This window comes from Lonchura striata, chromosome 3 (assembly GCF_046129695.1).
Source record: "Lonchura striata isolate bLonStr1 chromosome 3, bLonStr1.mat, whole genome shotgun sequence".
Lineage (NCBI taxonomy): Eukaryota > Metazoa > Chordata > Aves > Passeriformes > Estrildidae > Lonchura > Lonchura striata.
In genome coordinates this window covers 113,666,039-113,683,996 of record NC_134605.1, presented here as the reverse complement: position 1 = coordinate 113,683,996, position 17,958 = coordinate 113,666,039, and the positions used below count along the sequence as shown (strand labels likewise).

At 60.1% G+C, this 17,958-nt stretch overlaps 2 protein-coding genes and 2 non-coding genes across 6 annotated transcripts; 2 read left to right on the top strand and 2 right to left on the bottom strand.

Annotated features, from left to right (window-relative positions):
* Window positions 1–1,268: 1,268 nt before the first annotated feature.
* Window positions 1,269–1,432, bottom strand: LOC116183513 (U1 spliceosomal RNA). Its single transcript, XR_004148145.2, has one exon. It is a non-coding gene; the product is annotated as a U1 spliceosomal RNA (small nuclear RNA).
* A 6,854-nt stretch (window positions 1,433–8,286) lies between these two features.
* LOC144246097 (U1 spliceosomal RNA) lies at window positions 8,287–8,451 on the top strand. Its single transcript, XR_013339783.1, has one exon. It is a non-coding gene; the product is annotated as a U1 spliceosomal RNA (small nuclear RNA).
* A 777-nt stretch (window positions 8,452–9,228) lies between these two features.
* On the bottom strand, window positions 9,229–11,885 carry ATRAID (all-trans retinoic acid induced differentiation factor). Its single transcript, XM_021545193.2, has 7 exons — window positions 11,760–11,885; window positions 11,269–11,399; window positions 10,893–10,964; window positions 9,884–9,955; window positions 9,698–9,819; window positions 9,510–9,610; window positions 9,229–9,412 (listed from the first exon to the last, which is right to left on the bottom strand). Exons 1-7 carry the CDS (start codon window positions 11,838–11,840, stop codon window positions 9,308–9,310), a joined length of 684 nt encoding a protein of 227 aa, XP_021400868.2. The 5' UTR covers window positions 11,841–11,885; the 3' UTR covers window positions 9,229–9,307.
* Window positions 11,886–12,147: 262 nt separating this feature from the next.
* Window positions 12,148–17,755, top strand: SLC5A6 (solute carrier family 5 member 6). 3 transcript variants are annotated; one of them, XM_021545191.3, is made up of 15 exons: window positions 14,125–14,495; window positions 14,682–14,747; window positions 14,826–14,877; window positions 14,955–15,022; window positions 15,116–15,270; window positions 15,445–15,585; window positions 15,672–15,801; window positions 15,866–15,954; window positions 16,027–16,139; window positions 16,219–16,286; window positions 16,421–16,507; window positions 16,621–16,802; window positions 16,885–16,988; window positions 17,054–17,175; window positions 17,283–17,755. In XM_021545191.3, the coding sequence occupies exons 1-15, from the start codon at window positions 14,166–14,168 to the stop codon at window positions 17,430–17,432; spliced, it is 1,857 nt and encodes a 618-aa protein (XP_021400866.2). In that variant the 5' UTR covers window positions 14,125–14,165; the 3' UTR covers window positions 17,433–17,755. The 3 variants fall into 3 exon arrangements, with proteins under 3 accessions (XP_077638638.1, XP_077638637.1, XP_021400866.2); XM_077782512.1 differs by lacking the exons at window positions 16,885–16,988; window positions 17,054–17,175; window positions 17,283–17,755 and adding an exon at window positions 12,148–12,163 and having other exon boundaries at window positions 14,042–14,495; window positions 16,621–16,884; XM_077782511.1 differs by lacking the exons at window positions 16,885–16,988; window positions 17,054–17,175; window positions 17,283–17,755 and adding an exon at window positions 12,825–13,114 and having other exon boundaries at window positions 14,042–14,495; window positions 16,621–16,884.
* The last annotated feature ends 203 nt before the right edge of the window (window positions 17,756–17,958 follow it).

Sequence of the window (17,958 nt, the reverse complement as noted above, 5' to 3'; positions counted from 1 at the left end):
TAACTGTAACAAACGAGATAGCACAACAAAGGACGCTTTTAGCTGCGAATATACAAAAACCCAGCTGAAGAGGACAAGCGGTGGAGCTAACGAGAAAAGAGAAGCTCCCAAGATAAAGTTTGCCAGAGCCAAGGCAAGTCAGCTTCGGAATGACCACTAGAAAACCGTGTCAGGAACTGTTTATGATGCAAGATAACAGCAGAGACCATGAAATATCTCAAAATGAGTAGGCGAAGTTATGAAAAGCATTTTTAAGAAAATGTAAATGATGTCTTAGAAATTAAACGAATAAACATGCTGTAATGCTAGATAAGGGAAGTAACTTTGTAATTGTCAGAAAAATCTGCAAACGCCAGAGGCTTATGTCCAAAAAGGAGACAGAGGAGTTCTTCAACTATATTCGAATAAAGGCAGAGAGTCCAACGGAATGCATGTCGGCGTGGTTTTCTCTCTCAGGTTTTTGGAGGGTGCAGCCTCCATTTATCCGAACTCCCAGCTGCACACTGTCTTCCTCCTTTCCCCAGTGGCTGGGGTACCAGGAAGGTGCAGCCTTCCCGACCCACTTACCACATATTCCCTCATTGAACTCGTTATTTTACCCAAAGTTCAGAAGCTCAGCCTTGTGCAGACCCTTGTGCAGCCAAGCTGTCTGGGCTCTGCAACAAACCTGCTGCCCAAAGTCAGCACTGACATTCGGACCCATTTCAAATACGTTACCACCCATAGCTTTACCCATAAAATTATTTGTAAAGACATTAGCGTGCATCTTTCCTCTCAAAACCAAGGAAAGGCGGGAGTTATCCCTCATGCACCCGGCACGCCGTAATAAAGAATACCTGCTCACCGAACCTCCAAAGGTGCTGCTGAGCTCTGTTTGCTTTCTGGGTATCAGTTGTCCAAACCCGAGCTGGACGGAACCTCTCCTCCCAGCCGTCCCACCGTGGGGAGCGGGGTGCGGAGTCTGCCGTAAAGGCAAACCCGAGTCTCTGCTCGGGCGGGCCGGGCAGGGGCCGCTTCGAGCGCCGCTCGGCCGGGAGCCGGGAGCCAGAAGAGACGGAGCCCGGCTGCCCCTGAGGGGCTGCGAATTTCTGCCGCTCCTGCACGGACGGGACAGCGGCGGCCACAGGCGGGCAGAGAGTGAAACGGCCGCTGGGAGAAAATTTATCACCGGTACGAAAACACAGCGGGAACCGCGACGCAGTGACTGAAAATCGGCATCCCCTAATCCATAGAATCAGTAATTAAACCTGCTATTAACCAAAGGAAACCAGGGGAGAGCGCGAACGCAGTCCCCCACTACCACAAATTATGCAGTCGAGTTTCCCGCATTTGGGGAAATCGCAGGGGTCAGCACACCCGGAGTGCAAGGGATGAGCCTCGCCCTGGGAAAACCACCTGCCTGATCATGGTGTCTCCCCTGCCAGGTAAGTATGCCTGCCTCCCGCCCCGCCCGCGCCGCCCGCCCGCCGCACGCCTCGCCAGCACACGGCCGCCCCGAGCCCGGCCCCGCTGCCCCGGCCCCGCGCACGCCCCGGCCCGCACGGCCCGGCCCGCACGGCCCGGCCCGCGCAGCGCCCGCGGACGCGCGAGGGCAGCGCGCTCTTGGCGCGGGCTGCGTCCCGGCATGCCGCGCGGCGCCGCCTCGTTTGCATGGACACGCCCACAATGCGTGCCTGCACCGCCCCTCCCCGCTGTGATTTGCATGGCCACGCCCCTCCCCGGCACCCGCCGCGGGTCCCGCCGGGCCCTCGTGGCAGCGCCCCCTGGCGGCGCGGCGGAGCGTCCCGTCCCTCCCGGTCCCGGTTCGGATCCTCCCGAACGGAGCCGGACCGTGAACGGAGCCGGACTCCGATCGGATCCAGAGCCGGCACGGGAGGCACGCTCGGCGCGGTTTAGCACGGTGCTGCCCCGCAGCCCGTGCCCGCTCTGGGATAGGAACTCCGGAAAAGACGAGGAGCAGAGGGGATGGGGATTTCCCAGGTGCTGCTGCAGCCGGGGGAAGAAGTGCGGGAGAAGGGCCGAAAGAAATGACCAAATCTGTTGTCGGGGCGGCGCAAAAGCAGAAGGCGAGGCCCATTGCAGGGACCAGCTCGTGAGCTGGGATTAACTCCCTCCAAAATATCACGGGCTGGGCTGCAGGCAGGATGGGCTGAGCCTGGACAGAAGGAGAAATCAGAAGGGGAAGAGACGGGGCTGGGCTGAAGGGGGCCGCAGGCATCTCCTCTCTCCCGGGCCAATCCTTTGGTTCCACTTAAACTGGGAAATGGAGCCGTGGATTTTCCAGTGGATACTGGGATATCTTGTTCCGAAGTTACTGGCTGTGAGGGACCTTGGAGTGAAAGGTCATTGTTGCTGCATGTCATAGTTTGAAATGGAAGTGAAGTTTTTAAATAAGTTAGAGTTAAACTAATTAGTGTTTAGTTTTAGATATTAGTACTTAAAGTGACCACTGAACATATGGATATGCTCTTGAGAACACAGGAGGTTAAAAACAAGAATTTTTAGAAAAACTTTATATTCTACAGACTAGAAAAACAGTCTGTATGGACAGACTGTTAGAAAAATAGTAGTTTTTTTCCATACACAGTAGTAAAACCACTGTAGCATAGAAAAAAGAGTGTCACAAAACCAAATTTTGTCCAAGCAGTTACTATGTATAACATAGAAACACAGAAAAATTACAATTATATTTCCTAAATGTCTATAGTACAATAAAAATTCTCTCCCCTAATAAACTAAAAATTAATTATATAAAAAGTAGTACCGTGATCATGAATCCAAGTTTTTATCTCACTGTAATTTGTTAAAAATTAAGTAGGGGGAGGAGGAGTGTTTTAAGCAGTTTTCATTCCAAATTCTGTGTCTTTTATTATAATAATAGTAACTTCATAAAGTTTTCCCCTTTATGTTTAAATTTAAACCTGCTCTGCTGTATTTCTGATTACATCTCACAATATTTATTTTTTAAAAGTGTATTTTAATAAAGACACTAACATTACACCAGCATCAAACCAGAACACTGCAGTAGCAGGAAATCCCTCAGGGAAGGAAAAACCTCAGGGCAGGAAAAACTTCAGGGCAGGAAATCCCTCAGACATCCCATGGAATTCAGGACTGGGAACACAAAATTACCCCATCGCTTTCTCAATGTGCCCGAGTGCTCTTTGCCACTGCTCAGGCAGGGTTTGCTGTGCAAGGTAAATGCACAATTAATTATCCCAAAGGACTCGGTCTGGTTTGCATATTCCTCTGTGTTGGGGAAGATGAAATAGGAAAGCCTTATAAATATGATTGCCTGGCAAAAGATTTGGAAAATACAGAAACTGTAAGCAAGATTGAAATGAGAACAAGCTTAGAGATACCACACCTTCGTTACTAAACAGCTAGAAAACAGTAGTACAGGCAGATGAAGGCAATCCCCCCTTTGATTAAACAAAGCCCTCTGCCTACACACAGGCCCAAGGGTCAGGTGGAAAGTTCTGGCTCTCCCCCAGCGTACGGTTCATCCCACAGCCGTGACCCTCCCCTGGAGCATCAGGTATCTGCAGTCCCATTGGCCCGACGTTGTTCGCTGCCCGCTCTGAAGCCCGTGATAAGACGTGCCGGGGGCCCCGCGGGCCTTTGGGGGTCCTCTCCCGGCCCTGCTCGCTCTCTTTTGCGCTCCCTCTCCCCGCCCGTGCTCCTGGGGCTGCTCCGAGGGCTGCAGGGCCCCACGCGTCCTTTGCAATAAACCGTACACTGCAAGACCTGACTGCCGAGTCCTCTCGTCTCCGTCCGTCCCGAGCGCCCCGGCCGGCAGAGACCGGAGCGACGCTGCGGAGCCCGAGCGCGGCGAGCGCTGCTCTGCGCCGCCCGCGCTGCGGCTCCGGTCAGCGGAGATTTCCGAGCGCGGAAAGCCGCTGCCGAGCGACGCCTGAACCCGGAGCTCTCAGGGGAACCTCAACGCCGCGTCCTGGCCAGCCGCCCACGGCGGAGTTGTGAGCGAGGACCCTGCTTCTGCGACACCGAGGTGAGCCCCGCCGGTGTAAGAATGGGGCAAACGCACTCTGCCCACGACCGAGATCTCTATAAGCAACTTAAGCATTTATTAAGCTGCAGCAACCACACATTACCTAAGCAAGAGCTAAAAAACCTTTTAGAATGGACTTTAGTTAACTTCCCGAATGCTGAACGTTCAGCCGTCTTTACCAGGGACTTTTGGGACACAGTTGGAAATAGACTCTTTAATAATATCTCCCGCCGGGACAGGGCTGCCGCTGAGCTGGTCCCGGCGTGCAGGGCCTTGGCGGAGCTGTTTGCTGCTGAAAATCCGCTCCATCCCTGCGCGGGTGCGGAACGGGGCACGGGCCCCGCCTCCCCGCCGGGCCACGCGGTTTCGGCATCCGCGGCTCCGTTCACCCCGGCCGCCGCAGCCCTCGCGGTCGCGGCACCGGTTCCCCCGGCCCCAGCCTCCGCACCGGACCCCACGGCCGCTCCCACCGTCCGGTTCATCCCTGCTGAACCGGTTAGCGCGGTTCCTCCCCCGGGCTCCAGCGGCATCACGGCAGCCCCGGCCCCTCCGGCTGTATCCCCCCTGCCTCCGCAGCCGCTGCCCCTCACCCGCCCGGCCTCGCGTTCGCCCTCCCCGCTCCTGGCACCTTCGTGTCACGGTTCCCCCGCACAGCCACAGCCAGGCACGCAAACCCTGCAGCGAGCAGGGGGAGGGCGGAATATGACAGCTGCTTTAACAAATACAGCATGGACAGAGAGCCACTTTGCCCCTGCAAATGCCAACCCTTTTAACCCAATGCAAAGAAGTTCCGAAAAAGAACTAAGGCTGTTCCCAAACATCTCTAAAGTCCCTCCAGAGTCTGGCACTTATTTCTTAACCCAAAATAAGACACCGAGCCCTAAAAATTCACCACCAATAGTCCCACATTTAGAAAATTCCCAGAAATGTTTTTACAATCTTCAACTGACAGAGTGGCATGAAGTCAGACGTGACATTTGTGAAGAGGAAAGTCTAAATGCTTTACCTACGCCTGTGATATTCAGCCACCAAGTGGGTGGTCCTAGAAGGTGGACAGCTATCACATTTGATGAGGTGAAAGAATTGCATCAAGAGATAAGGGACAGTGGTATTTGCTCTCCATATTTCAAGCAACTGCTGAAAATTACCCTGATAGGCCATACACTCACACCAAATGACTGTAAATATCTTGCTGGTATGATTCTTACAGATGCACAATATATGCTATGGGAACTCAAATGGAAGAGACTGCTTACAGGGCTCCTAGACACTTACAGACAAAGTACTGATGCAGACCTTCGTGCCCTCACCTTGTCTAAACTAATGGGCGACCCTCCTGATAATCAAAATTATATTCAAGTGAATTTACCCAGAATGGTGTTGGATGACATCAAAAAGATGGCTTACAGAGCCTTTTTAAAAATTCAGCCTGCAGGAACTTTCGAAAAAGCCTACACTCTAATCAGCCAAGAGTCATCTGAACTGTTCACCACATTTGTGGACCGGGTAATTGAAGCAGCAGAAAGGCAATGTGATAATGATATCATTCGCCCAATAATTATACGGGACATTGTTGAAAATAACGCCAATGCAGAATGCAAAAGAGTTATCAAAGCCCTGGGAAAAGAAAAACCTACACTGCCTGAAATGCTTGATGCCTGCAACAACATTGAGAGTCCACAGCACATGGCAACAATTCAGGCAAATGAACTTGGAAAAACTCCAGGAGAACAAATTGAAAGGGCTCTCAGAGCACAAGCAGAAGCACAAGACGAAAAACTTACTGAAATCCTAGCTGCCTTGCATCTCAACTCCCAGCAACAAGGCAATGCTGTGGCTGCTATGCAAGCTGCTGTACCTTCAGGACCTTGCTACTTCTGTAAAAAACCCGGCCATATCATGAGGAATTGCCCGGAGGGCAAAAGGCGTGCACAGGCGCCAGATCCCTGCTCTATCTGCAAGAAGGGAAAGCATTTTGCCTGGCAGTGTTGATCCAGACATGATCTGAGTGTGTGAAAAATGCATAATTTATGATTTGGCTTTTTGCAAATGTTACAGTGAATATTATATGTGTAATGTTAGAAAGTTATGCTGTTAATTCTCTTACATAATGTGTTAAATGTAGTTTTAGGTTACAACATAATGTTAAAATAGAGACTGTGTATGTGGGGGAAGTTTTTTTTTAGGTATGAGATACTTGCTTTGAGGAACACCTAAATCTTCCAAAGGAGAGGAATTTATGGTTTCTTATCAGAAGAAGCTAATTTCTTCAGGCCTTGCTCAGACTCGAAGATGCAAGGGGATTAAAGGAAACAGTTGACATACAACAGACAGAGTTTCTTGTTTAGAATAGAACATATGCATAACCATAAAGGATGTATGAATATGCAACAAGTGTATTGTTTTAAGGTTATTCCTTTGTTCACAAGGCATGCTTTTCATGACTTAGTGTCCGAGAGCATCCGGACATCCATAATTCTTTGCTTTATATTGTCTTGTAATTGTCCTAACTCTAAACTTTATTACTCTAATTGTATGGTTATTTTTATGACCATTTTATTGTTATTAAACTTTTAAAATTTTAAAAACCAAGTGATTGGCGTTTTTCACAAGTGGAAGACACAGTCCAAAAACCTCTGAGGCGAATGCGCAGCGCCATTGCGTGACGGAACAAGTAGTAGCAGTACCCTGTATACTTCAGTGTGTGCAAAAAATAACGAGTAAGACAGTATCTAATGTCTTAGTTGTTCATCAGCACAGGGGAGATGTTGGGGAAGATGAAATAGGAAAGCCTTATAAATATGATTGCCTGGCAAAAGATTTGGAAAATACAGAAACTGTAAGCAAGATTGAAATGAGAACAAGCTTTGAGATACCACACCTTAGTTACTAAACAACTAGAAAACAATAGTACAGGCAGTTGAAGGCAATCCCCCCTTTGATTAAACAATGCCCTCTGCCTACAGACAGGCCCAAGGGTCAGATGGAATGTTTTGTCTCAGCCCTTGAAATGTAAAGTTCATCCCACAGCCGTGATCCTCCCCTGGAGCATCAGGTGTCTGTAACCCTAACTACGCCCTTTGCAATAAACCATATATTCCAAGTCCTGACTTCAGAGATCTCTTGTCTCCATCCATCCTGGCTGTCCAGGACACCAGTGCTCCTTACACCTCTGGGAAATGCATGGAAAGTGCAGCTCTGCCCATTCAGCCAGGGAAAGTTTTAGGCGCCCTCATGTCACTGGTTTGGGCTTTGGGGAGTCCTGGGGCGAGAGAGAAACGCGAGTCTGCTAAAAGCTGAACTGAAACCGGGAGTCCAAGCGGTGAGAAAAGACCAACCCTGATAAGATGAGACGTCCAGAGAGGACTGGAAATGTTCACAGGCTCCTTTTTACAGTTTGGGTCATTGCCAGGTTGAATTTGCCGCTCTGGTGCCCCCGAGAAGAAGCCTAAATCACCGGGATGGGCTGGAGCGAGAGTGACGGGAACGCCGCGCCCGGAGCGCTGATGTTCCCGGGGCTGTCCCGAATCCCAGCGCTCTCCCGGCCCCGCTCCCGGAGCCCAGGACGCGCTTCGGGGGCTTGGTGTGACAGACGTGTTCTCTCGTAGCGCTGGGGGTGAGCAGAGCCGCCTTTCCTTTGCCCTTGAGCGGGAAGATCCAGCTCCAAGGGGGAGATGACATCTCGGGGTTCGAATGGAAGTCTGCAGCTTTTTTAGTGTCCGTGCCTGCAGACAGAGCCCGGGACCGAGCGGTTCTCCCGGGAACGCCGCACGCTCGGCTCACCGTTTGTCGGAGGGCACAGAGAAGCCGAGAGGGGCGGGCTGTGCGGACCGGAGGCACCGGGAGGGTCCCGGCGGGACCGGGAGCACCCGGGGAAAAGGTAATTCCGGCAGCGGGAGCTCGTGACCGCTGAGCCCTCGGCCGGCGCTGGGAACGGAGCCCGGCCCGAGGGGAGGGAGGCGCTGCGGGCTCGGGGCAGCGGCCCCGCGGCACCCGGGGCTCCCGGCGGGGCCCGGCCCGGGGGCTCCGGGAGCGGCGGGGCTGCGGGGGCGTGTCCATGCAAACGAGGCGGCGCCGCGCGGCATGCCGGGACGCAGCCCGCGCCAAGAGCGCGCTGCCCTCGCGCGTCCGCGGGCGCTGCGCGGGCCGGGCCGTGCGGGCCGGGCCGTGCGGGCCGGGGCGTGCGCGGGGCCGGGGCAGCGGGGCCGGGCTCGGGGCGGCCGTGTGCTGGCGAGGCGTGCGGCGGGCGGGCGGCGCGGGCGGGGCGGGAGGCAGGCATACTTACCTGGCAGGGGAGACACCATGATCAGGCAGGTGGTTTTCCCAGGGCGAGGCTCATCCCTTGCACTCCGGGTGTGCTGACCCCTGCGATTTCCCCAAATGCGGGAAACTCGACTGCATAATTTTGTGGTAGTGGGGGACTGCGTTCGCGCTCTCCCCTGGTTTCCTTTGGTTAAAAACAGGTTCAAACTGCATGGCAGTAATTTATGTAATTCTGGGTCTGTTGTTTTCTTGGAGCTGGCCCCGCGTCTGATGCCAGCATAAGGAGACGAGGTGGGTTGCTGCGAAAAACACGTTCGCTCTCCTGTGAAAATTTTTAAAGTTTAATCAAGGACGACACACACACCATAAAGCAAAGTTTATTACGGCCGAGTGGATCTTGGCACTCCACCAAGACCACACCTTCACCTTCGGGGATGCCTTTTTCCTTACATCAGCCTGTTCCATGTTCATAGACCCTTAGCATATCCAGAAACTAGTTTACATATTCCAGGAACTATTTTACATGCCCCTTCCTTGGGTCCACTTTTTTAGAGCATGTGTGTTTCTCAGCCATGGTTTTGGCTCCTTCTCTTTATCACTTCCAGTTTGGTCCACACTGCCTTCAGACAGTGAGTGCTGATCGTTGGCAGATCTGTAATGGGTGTTCTCATATCCTGTGTTCACTGGATGTTATCCCATCCAAGCAGGCATTTTAACACAAGCACACTGATATCAGCTATTTCCCTACCATGTCTAAGCTTAACTAAGAACGTAAGTTAAAACTACATCTTTTTAGCAAAGTTACTTTAACACTACATATATAAATCCATTTTAATATTTGCGAAAAACCGATGTTATGACATGTATCTGTTACAGTGGGAATTTGTATGCCCCCCTCCTGTGGGTTCCACCACACACCCAGCCTTTCCCTGGGAAGGAACCACACAGACACACACTGAGGACCTGCAGCTTTATTGATCCTGAGAGCCTTCCTGGCCGCAGAGCTTCCAGCCCAAGCACAGCCCCCTGCCCTGCTCAGGGGCTCTTGGCCTTCCTTCGCTGGGTGCCCCACAGCAGCAGGGACAGGGACACGGTGACAGTGCCCAGGATTCCTCCAAAGAGAAGCATCGGGAATGGGCCCTGCCCGGGACCAGGAGTGAGCATCACCGCTCCCTGCAGTCCCTGCTACTCCGGCCAGGGCCCAGCCAGAGACAGGCTCAGTCCTGCCGGCACTCACCTCACGCAGGCACTTGTAGCCATGGAAGGGACTCTCACAGAGGCACTGGACGAGGCCGGGGCCGTCAGGGGCACACACTGAGTTTTCAGGACATAGCCAGGCTGGCAGAGCAGAGAAGGGGGTCAGGGGCCAGGCCAGCCCCTGCCAGCCCCATGCACCCCTGCCAGGGCCACAGTCCCCCACCATACCGAGTTCCACAGAGCTGTTGCAGGGGTTCCTCTGTCCCTGGCACAGCCGGCTGCTCCTGTCCACCGTCACGTTCTGCCAGGCATCACTCCCGCCTGGGCACTGCAGCGTCAGCGGCACCGCGCTGGGGGCAGAGCTCAGCACCAGCACCGCAGTGACCCCAGCCCCTGACTCCCCCCAGCACTCACAGGCTCTGCAGGCGGATGAAGCCCAGGAAGGAACCACTGGGGAGAGCTGTCAGCGGGTTCTCAGTCAGGTCCCTGCGAGCACACGGAACTTTAGTCCCATCCGGCACCCCTGGCCTGGCGAGCACCGGGGTACCCCCAGCGCCTCACTGAGCTCAGGCGGTTTGCAAGCACCCACAACCCCCCCTGCCCACCCGAGGCCCTGGCAGTGCAGCCCTACAGCTGGGGCTCAAAGGTCTCTGCGGAGCTGCTGAGGGACCGCTTGGTCATTAACAAAAACACTGATGAGCTGAGGTGTCACGGTGAGGGACCGCTTGGTCATTAACAGAAACACTGATGAGCTGAGGTGTCACGGTGAGGGACCGCTTGGTCATTAACAGAAACGCTGATGAGCTGAGGTGCCACGGTGAGGGACCGCTTGGTCATTAACAGAAACGCTGATGAGCTGAGGTGTCACAGTGAGGGACCGCTTGGTCATTAACAAAAACACTGACAAGCTGAGGTGTCACGGTGCCCTGAGGGCCACCATGGCTCACTGGGCTACATTTGGACACTGAGCTCTGAGCCCTGCCAGTGCCCTGGACGTGGCACCTCCCTGGCTCCTGTCTCTCCAGCCTGGGGATGAGGACTGTGCCAAAAGCCAAGATGTGACCATGTGGCTCATCTCTCACGTGCCAGCACGGGCCCCCACTGGAGGGCTGTCCTGTGACAATGTGCACCATGACAGAGCTCCAGAAGGATTTGTCCCATGTTCCTGCTGGGTACAGGGGTGAGGCTGCTGGCACAGACAGGTCCCAGGGCTCCCTGTTTGAAAACAGGGGTGGTTTCTGTTTGGTCAGGCCCTGTGGACTGACAGCCACGAGGGCAGGGAGTGGCCGCTGCCCCTGGGACCAGCAGGGTATGGCTGTGCTGGCCTGGGCCCATGGGAATGTCCCACCAAACCTGCCCCAACCCACTCTCCCAGCCCACCCCAGCTCCTTGCAGGGGCCAGAGGGAGCCCAGGGGAACTCACAGGACCATGGCAGTGGTGGCCTCGGCCAGTCCCGGGGGAACACTGTGCAGGGAGCAGTTGCTCAGGTCCAGCCTGGGAAGGAGCAGTGGTTGGGGACACAGTAGCATGTGTGTCCCCCACACTTTCCCCTGATGCTCTTGTGACCCCCAGCACCCATCTCAGCCCTGGTCTGTACCTGGTTCCCCCCCAACACCACCCAGGATGCTCCATCCAGGCATTCCCCAGCCCCGCCATTCCTCTGACACCCCTGTGAACCCAAAAACCCATCCTGGCACCCTCCATCCCCCGAGCACCCCTATCACATGGCCCCCGACCCCCAGCACCCCAGATTCACCCCCAGCCTGTGCATCCCCGTTCTCCCCCGGGCCCCCCGTACCCCAGAAGCTGCCCTGGGGTCGGGCCCCTCTCCCGGCAGCAGCGCCCGTCGCTCTCGGTGTCGTGCCGGGACTGACAGAACCGGGCCACGATGGAGCCGTTCCGCGGCGGCCCCGGGCAGAGCCCGCACACCTGGGGAGGTCGGAGGGCCATGGGCAGCGCCGGCACAGGGGCACCCCCATCTCCCGCCCCCCGCGACCCCCGGCTGTCCCCGACCCCCGGGCTGACCTGAGCCCCGGGTACCGCCGCTCCCCGTTAAAGGACAACCTCCTCGGCCTCGGGGAAACCCACGGCTTCCCTGACGCCCGGGCACCTCCAAGCCGGGCACCCCCGACCTCACGACATCCCCGACCGGGGACTCACCGCCCCCTGACCCCCCAACCCCGTTCCGGGCACTCCCTGACCTCCGTGGCATCCCGTACCCACCGGAGCCCCCCAGTTTCCTGCCCTCCCTTCGTTTCCGTGACCCCGACCCCGGTCCCCGTTGCTCACCGCGGCCCCGCGGGCGGCCCGGGGCAGCAGCAGCGGCAGCAGCAGCGCGAACGCGCCCACGGCCCCGCCGGCCCCGAGCATCCCCGCGCCACGGCGGGGAGCCCCGAGCGGCGGCGGCAGCTCCGTGCCCGTTCTCCCCACCCCGGCCCGGCCCGGGCGCCCTCTGGACCCAAACCGCGGAGGGGCCCCCGCAGCGGGGGCACCGGGGCGCGGTGACCGCCCGAGGGCCGGGATGGGGCGGGGATCGGGCCGGGGATCGGGCCGGGAGCCCCACGCGGGGCCCGCGCTGACGCCGTCGGCGGCGGCCGTGCGGAAGCGGCGGCGGGAGCGGCCCCGCCTGCCCGCGGCGTCATCCCGGCGCGCCCCGGCTGCGGCGGCACATGGGGCCAGTGCTGCCGCCGCCGGTGAGTGTTGCACCGGGGCCGCCGGGGCAAGGTCACCGCCGCCGCCCGCCACCGGCACCGGGCGCTCTGCGGGCAGCGGGGGCCGGGGGGCCGGCTCCCGGGATGGGGGCTCTGGCGACAGTGGGGACGGGGAGCAGAACCCCGGGATGCGGACGTCGGGGACGGGGAGCAGAGCCCTGTGTTAGGGACACCGCGGACGCCGGGGATGGCGAGTAGAGCCGCTGAGAGCCCCGGGATGAGGGCTCCGGGCACAGCGCTGGGCAGCGGCGGCCGGAGCGGCGTCCCCGCGGTCACCGGGTGACAAGGAAGGGCGAGATGGAGCGTGAGGAGCGGGGCACCGCGGGAGGCTGGCTGGGCGCGGCAGGACGGGCAGCGGGCTCACCCGCGGGGACGCGGGACACCCAGGGCTGCGAGAGCCGAGCCTCGGGCTGGCACCGCCGCGTCCTGTGGGGCACATTCCGGGACCGTCTGGGCGAGGGGGCAGCAGGCCCTCCGTGGGTGACCGGGCCAGCAGGGCTTGTGACCGGCAGGTGATGGGGGTGCGGGGACAGCAGCGCTGGAGGCAGCAGAGCCTCGGGGGCGCCGAGGGGTCTGTGGGGCATGGGAGCCTTGGGCCAGGGCCGTCTGGGAGGCTGGGGCTGTGGTGTGCCCGCTGGGGACGCGGTGTGACCTCCCATGTTTAGTCTGCGTGGGGGAATGTGGGGAGTGACCTTGGACCCTGGCCATGAGCTGCTGCACGTGGAGCCTGTCCTGGTCAGGGACAGGCCAGGGCTGGTAGCGGCCGAGACACTGCCCTCTCACCCCATTCCCCACCCAGACGCTGCTGGCGCTGCCGCTGCTGCAGAACCGCGTGCCAGCTCAGCTGCCCCCGGCCCTGTGGCAGGCAGGCCCAGGCAGGCTGTGCCAGGGGTGCCAGGAGGGGCTCAGCCTAATTCCACCAAGCATTCCCAGGCAAGCATTCCTCCAGGGATCATGATGGGATCATGGTGGGCACTGTGCCACTCCCTGGCTGCCACCCCCACTCCAGACTTGTCCTCCCTGTGTCCCTAACGCTGCCCTGCTGGAACAGAGGGTCCCCTGCAGCCTGCACCCCCTCCCAGGCCTGAAAGAGGGGTATCCACAGCCCTGTGGCACCTGCTGCTCCCAGGTGCCCGCAGTCACAGTCCTCTGGGTGTGCGGGCAGGCAGGGGCAGCAGTCTGTCCCCTCCTGTTCCACAGGAGCCAGAGCAGGGGCAGAGCACGGGGCGCTCTGGGCAATCCCCTCAGTGGGGTGAGGGTGCCAGAGACGGTGGATGCTCAGGTGTCTGCTCCACCTGGCTGGTGCCCAGAACCCTGAGGCTGCCAGCTCCCCTTTGTCCCTTCCTGTGCACCGGGGGCAGTTCTGGCAGGGCCGTGGGCTGCTGGAGGGGTTGGGCTGCGTTGCCTTTGGTGCTGGTGGGACCGGTGCTGCCGGGTTTGGTGGGGCTGTGCAATGCTGGGGTGGTTGGGCCAGGTTGGGTTTGGCTCAGGTGGGAGTAGCACTGCGGGCTGAAGGCTGTTCAGCTCCGGGGGTGGTTGTGTTGGGTTTGGCTCAGGTGGGACTGGGGTTGTCCTGCACCGGAGGCAGCTGTGTTGAGCTTGGCCAGTTCTGCCGGGACTGGTGGTGCCGGTGCTGCGGGGGGCCAGGGTGGGACTGTTTTTGCAGCCATTGTCTTGGCGCTCTTTGAAGACTCTCCAGTTTCCTTCAGCGGGGCAGGTGGGGTGGCCCAGGGGGGGCCAAGCCCGGCCCAGAGGGAGGAGGAGGAGGAGGAGGGACTGGCCGCTTTCCCCACTCTGGGTCCTTGAGGTTGAGACAGAGTGAGCGAAGTTCCCTGCAGCACTGACACGTCCCTCCCGCAGCTGCCAGGGCCTGGCCGGTGCCGGTCAGACGCGCTGCCGGGCTCAGGTGCGCCCATGAGGCCGGCGGGGCGGGGGCGGCTGGGCAGCGCTGGCAGCGGCAGGGCGGCGCAGGGACGCGCTCACCATGGAGTTCACGGCCATCGACTACAGCATCTTCGCGCTGCTGCTGGTGCTGTCCTCGGCCATCGGGCTGTTCTACGCCCTGAGCGGCGACCGGCAGCGCACGGTGCAGGAGTTCCTGCTAGCCAACCGTGACATGGGCTGCCTGCCCGTCGCCCTGTCCCTGCTGGCCTCCTTCCAGTCAGCTGTGGCCATCCTGGGCGTGCCAGCTGAGATCTTTCGCTTTGGCACCGAGTACTGGTTCCTCGGCTGCTCCTATTTCCTGGGGCTGCTCATCCCGGCGCACATCTTCATCCCTGTCTTCTACCGTCTGCACATCACCAGCACCTATGAGGTGAGCAGAGGGGACGTGGGGGGAACAGAGGGGACACGGGGAGAGCAGAGGGGACATGGGAGAGCAGGGGGGACACGGGGAGGGCAGAGGGGACACAGGGCAGGCAGAGGGGACACGGGCAGGGCAGGGGACTGCGGGGAGCACAGAGCACCCTGCAGTCGGGTGCTCTGACCTCTCTCCTCTCAGTACCTGGAGCTGCGCTTCAACAAGACAGTGCGGGTCTTCGGCACCATCACCTTCATCTTCCAAATGGTGAGTGGAGCCAGGGCTGTGGGGGCTGCGGAGTTTGGGGCGTTGGGCGTGGCTCAGCACTGCTCTCCCTCCCCCCAGGTCATCTACATGGGGGTGGTGCTCTACGCGCCCGCGCTGGCCCTCAACGCAGGTATGATGAGGGCAGGTGTGGGGCTGTGCCCGGGGGCTGCCGCCCCTCACCCCATTAACGTCCTCTACCACTTCCAGTGACAGGCTTTGACCTCTGGAGCGCGGTGCTGACCATGGGGCTGGTCTGCACACTCTACACCACGCTGGTGAGTCCCTGCTGCCACAGGTGCCCTGTGCCCCTGCCGTGCCAGGGTGAGCACTGTCATCCTGTGGTGACGGGCACCGTGTGTCCCCATCAGGGTGGCCTGAAGGCCGTCATCTGGACAGATGTGTTCCAGACGCTGGTGATGCTGGCGGGGCAGGTTGCCGTCATCGTGGTGGGCGCATGGCGGGTGGGGGGCATGGCCCGTGTCTGGCGCGTGGCTGAGCAGGAGGGCAAGATCGCCGGCATTGAGTGAGTCACCTCCTGGGACACCTCTGTCCTGCTCTGGGGACACCTGGGGCAGCCCGGGGTGGGGGAGAGGGACCCTGGAGCGGTGGTGTGGTCCATCCCTGTTATCCTCTTTCCCACGGGGCATGGGGTGCCAGTGAGGACCCGTCACCATGGCCCCCCCGGTCCTCCCCACAGCCTGGACCCCAGCCCCCTGGAACGTCACACCTTCTGGTCGCTGTCCGTGGGCGGGATCTTCATGATGCTGTCGCTGTACGGGGTGAACCAGGCGCAGGTGCAGCGCTACCTCTGCGCCCGCAGCGAGCGGGAGGCCAAGCTGTGAGTGGGGCTGGGACTGGGGGTCCCCGCAGCCGGGATGGGCCCCCAGCCACCGCCCGTGTCTGACGGCCCCACGGCGCCCGCAGCTCCTGCTACGCCGTGTTCCCCTGCCAGCAGATTGTGCTCTGCCTCAGCTGCCTCATTGGCCTCGTCATGTTCGTCTACAACCTGGAGCACCCACTGGCGCCCAGCCGGCGCCCTGCCTCCTCTGACCAGGTGGGTTTAGAGCCCCTCCCGTGTCTCCTGCTGCCCCAAGCCCTGCACTGACCTCCTGCCGCAGCTGGTGCTGTTCTTCGTGATGGACGTGCTGCAGGACCTGCCGGGGCTACCCGGGCTCTTTGTCGCCTGCCTCTTCAGTGGAGCTCTCAGGTGAGTGGGCGGCCCTGGGGCGGTGGCTCAGGTGTCCTGGCCGAGCCCCCTCCTGCTCCCTCTCCTCCCCAGCACCATCTCCTCCGCCTTCAACTCGCTGGCCACGGTGACCATGGAGGACCTGGTGCGGCCGCACTTCCCGGGGTTGTCAGAGTCGCGGGCCACGCTGCTCTCCAAGCTGCTGGGTCAGTGGATGGGGGGTGGCCAGGGGCTGGCATGGTGGGGGTCCCCAGCACTACCATGACTCCCCGCTCCCCTCCACAGCTCTCGGTTATGGGCTGCTGTGCCTGGGGATGGCATACGTGTCCTCCATGCTGGGACCTGTGCTGCAGGTAGGCACGGGGCTGCAGCAGCCCTGGCTCCCAGGTGGGATGAGTGACCTGGCTCTGGCACCCAGGGGGGGTGAGTGACATGGCTGTGGCACCCCAGGGGTGTGGGGCTGGTGCTGAAGGCCGTGTCCCCACAGGCGGCCATCAGCATCTTCGGCATGGTGGGGGGCCCGCTCCTGGGGCTCTTCTGCCTCGGCATGTTCTTCCCCTGCGCCAACCCCACGGTGAGTGTCCCCTGGCCCGCCAGCATCCCCCAGCCCCGTGCGGGTGTGTGGGGAGGTGTGGGGCACCCCGAGTCTGCACGGGGGCCAGTGCCCTTCTTTATGCCCCGTCACAGGGAGCTGTCGTGGGGCTGCTGGCCGGACTGGCCATGGCCTTCTGGATAGGCATCGGCAGCTTCCTGCAAAGCTGGGGGGCCAAGGGGGTCCCCCCAGTCAACAGCACAACACTCCCCACCGTGGGCAACCTCAGCACTGTCCTGGCTACCACGCTGCTGCCCCCCACACCAGCACCTCCGAGGTGGGTGGGACGGGGGCTCGGGGACTGGGTGTGCAGGGTGGGGAGCTGCTGCTGCACCACCTCCTGACCCCGTGTCCCGCAGCCCCACGGGGCTGCAGCGCTTCTACAGCCTGTCCTACATGTGGTACAGTGCCCATAACTCCACCACTGTCATCCTGGTGGGGGTCCTGGTCAGCCTGCTCACCGGTGAGTGTGGGGTGGCGGGGGGCTGCCGTGCTGCCCCTGCCCCACTAATGGCCCTACACCCCCAGGCCCCACGCCGGCAGCGGCCCTGGACCCCCGCACCATCTCCCCGGTGCTGCCATGGCTGCTCTGCTGCCTGCCCCCCAAAATCCGGCGGTGGCTCTGCTGCGGGGGAGGCGACCCTGCCCAGGTGAGGGACGGACTCCCAACACCGCGGTGAGAGGGGGACGTGGAGGGTACCCCCCCGCCCCTGCTGCATCCTCTGTGCCTTCCCTGCTCCCCGCTCTGTCCCCACAGGCCCCCGGCCATGCGGACACCACGGAGAAGAGCCATGGGGTGCCCAATGGCCTGGCCCCCCTTGGCCCCGACTGGCAGGGGGAGGAGGGACACGGGTACGTCCGCAGTGCTGCTGCCCCCATCTACGCCGTGCAGGAAACCTCCTTCTGACACCCCCACCACGGGGGTCATGGCCACCCCCCTGCTCGGGGGGTTCAAGCCCTGGTGTGGCATCCACAGACAGCCGGGGCGAGCCAAAGAACAGGCGGGACACTGGTGGGCTGCCCCTCCAGGGGGCTCTGGGACCACGGTTGGGGGGTGTTGGAGCAGTGCCCCCCTCTCCAGGCTGGGACATTGTCTGGTACCCCCGGCCCAGCCACGTGCCTTACACACCGCTCCAGGGCTGGAGGCTGCCCGGACCCCTCAGGGTGCCCCCGCGACCCCTGTCACCAGTCTTTGTGTTTGGTGTCCCCCCAATAAATGGTTCTGGAGCACAGGTGTTGGAGGGTCCCAAGGAACAGCCCCGCTGTACCCCGGGACTCCCTAGCTCCCCCGCAGCAGCGGGCTGTCCCTGCTGCTCCCCGGAGGGGCACGGAACCCCTGTCACCCCAGGCTGCGAGTGGGGTGCCCCATATTTCCAGTCAGTGGGGTCCCCACGGAGCCACAGGACCACTGTGTCCCCAGGAGCCGCCGTCTC

What these genes read in the sequence shown, in the direction of transcription:
- ATRAID (XM_021545193.2), bottom strand. Translation starts at nt 11,840, where the DNA reads ATGCTCGGGGCCGGCGGGGCCGTGGGCGCGTTCGCGCTGCTGCTGCCG. An exon ending in GGGCCGCCCGCGGGGCCGCG is followed by an intron (nt 11,400 to 11,759) that starts GTGAGCAACGGG and finishes CGACCTCCCCAG; the next exon opens with GTGTGCGGGCTCTGCCCGGG. An exon ending in GCCACCACTGCCATGGTCCT is followed by an intron (nt 9,956 to 10,892) that starts GTGAGTTCCCCT and finishes GTGTGCTCGCAG; the next exon opens with GGACCTGACTGAGAACCCGC.
- SLC5A6 (XM_021545191.3), top strand. Translation starts at nt 14,166, where the DNA reads ATGGAGTTCACGGCCATCGACTACAGCATCTTCGCGCTGCTGCTGGTG. An exon ending in TCACCTTCATCTTCCAAATG is followed by an intron (nt 14,748 to 14,825) that starts GTGAGTGGAGCC and finishes CCCTCCCCCCAG; the next exon opens with GTCATCTACATGGGGGTGGT. An exon ending in TCCCCTGCGCCAACCCCACG is followed by an intron (nt 16,508 to 16,620) that starts GTGAGTGTCCCC and finishes GCCCCGTCACAG; the next exon opens with GGAGCTGTCGTGGGGCTGCT.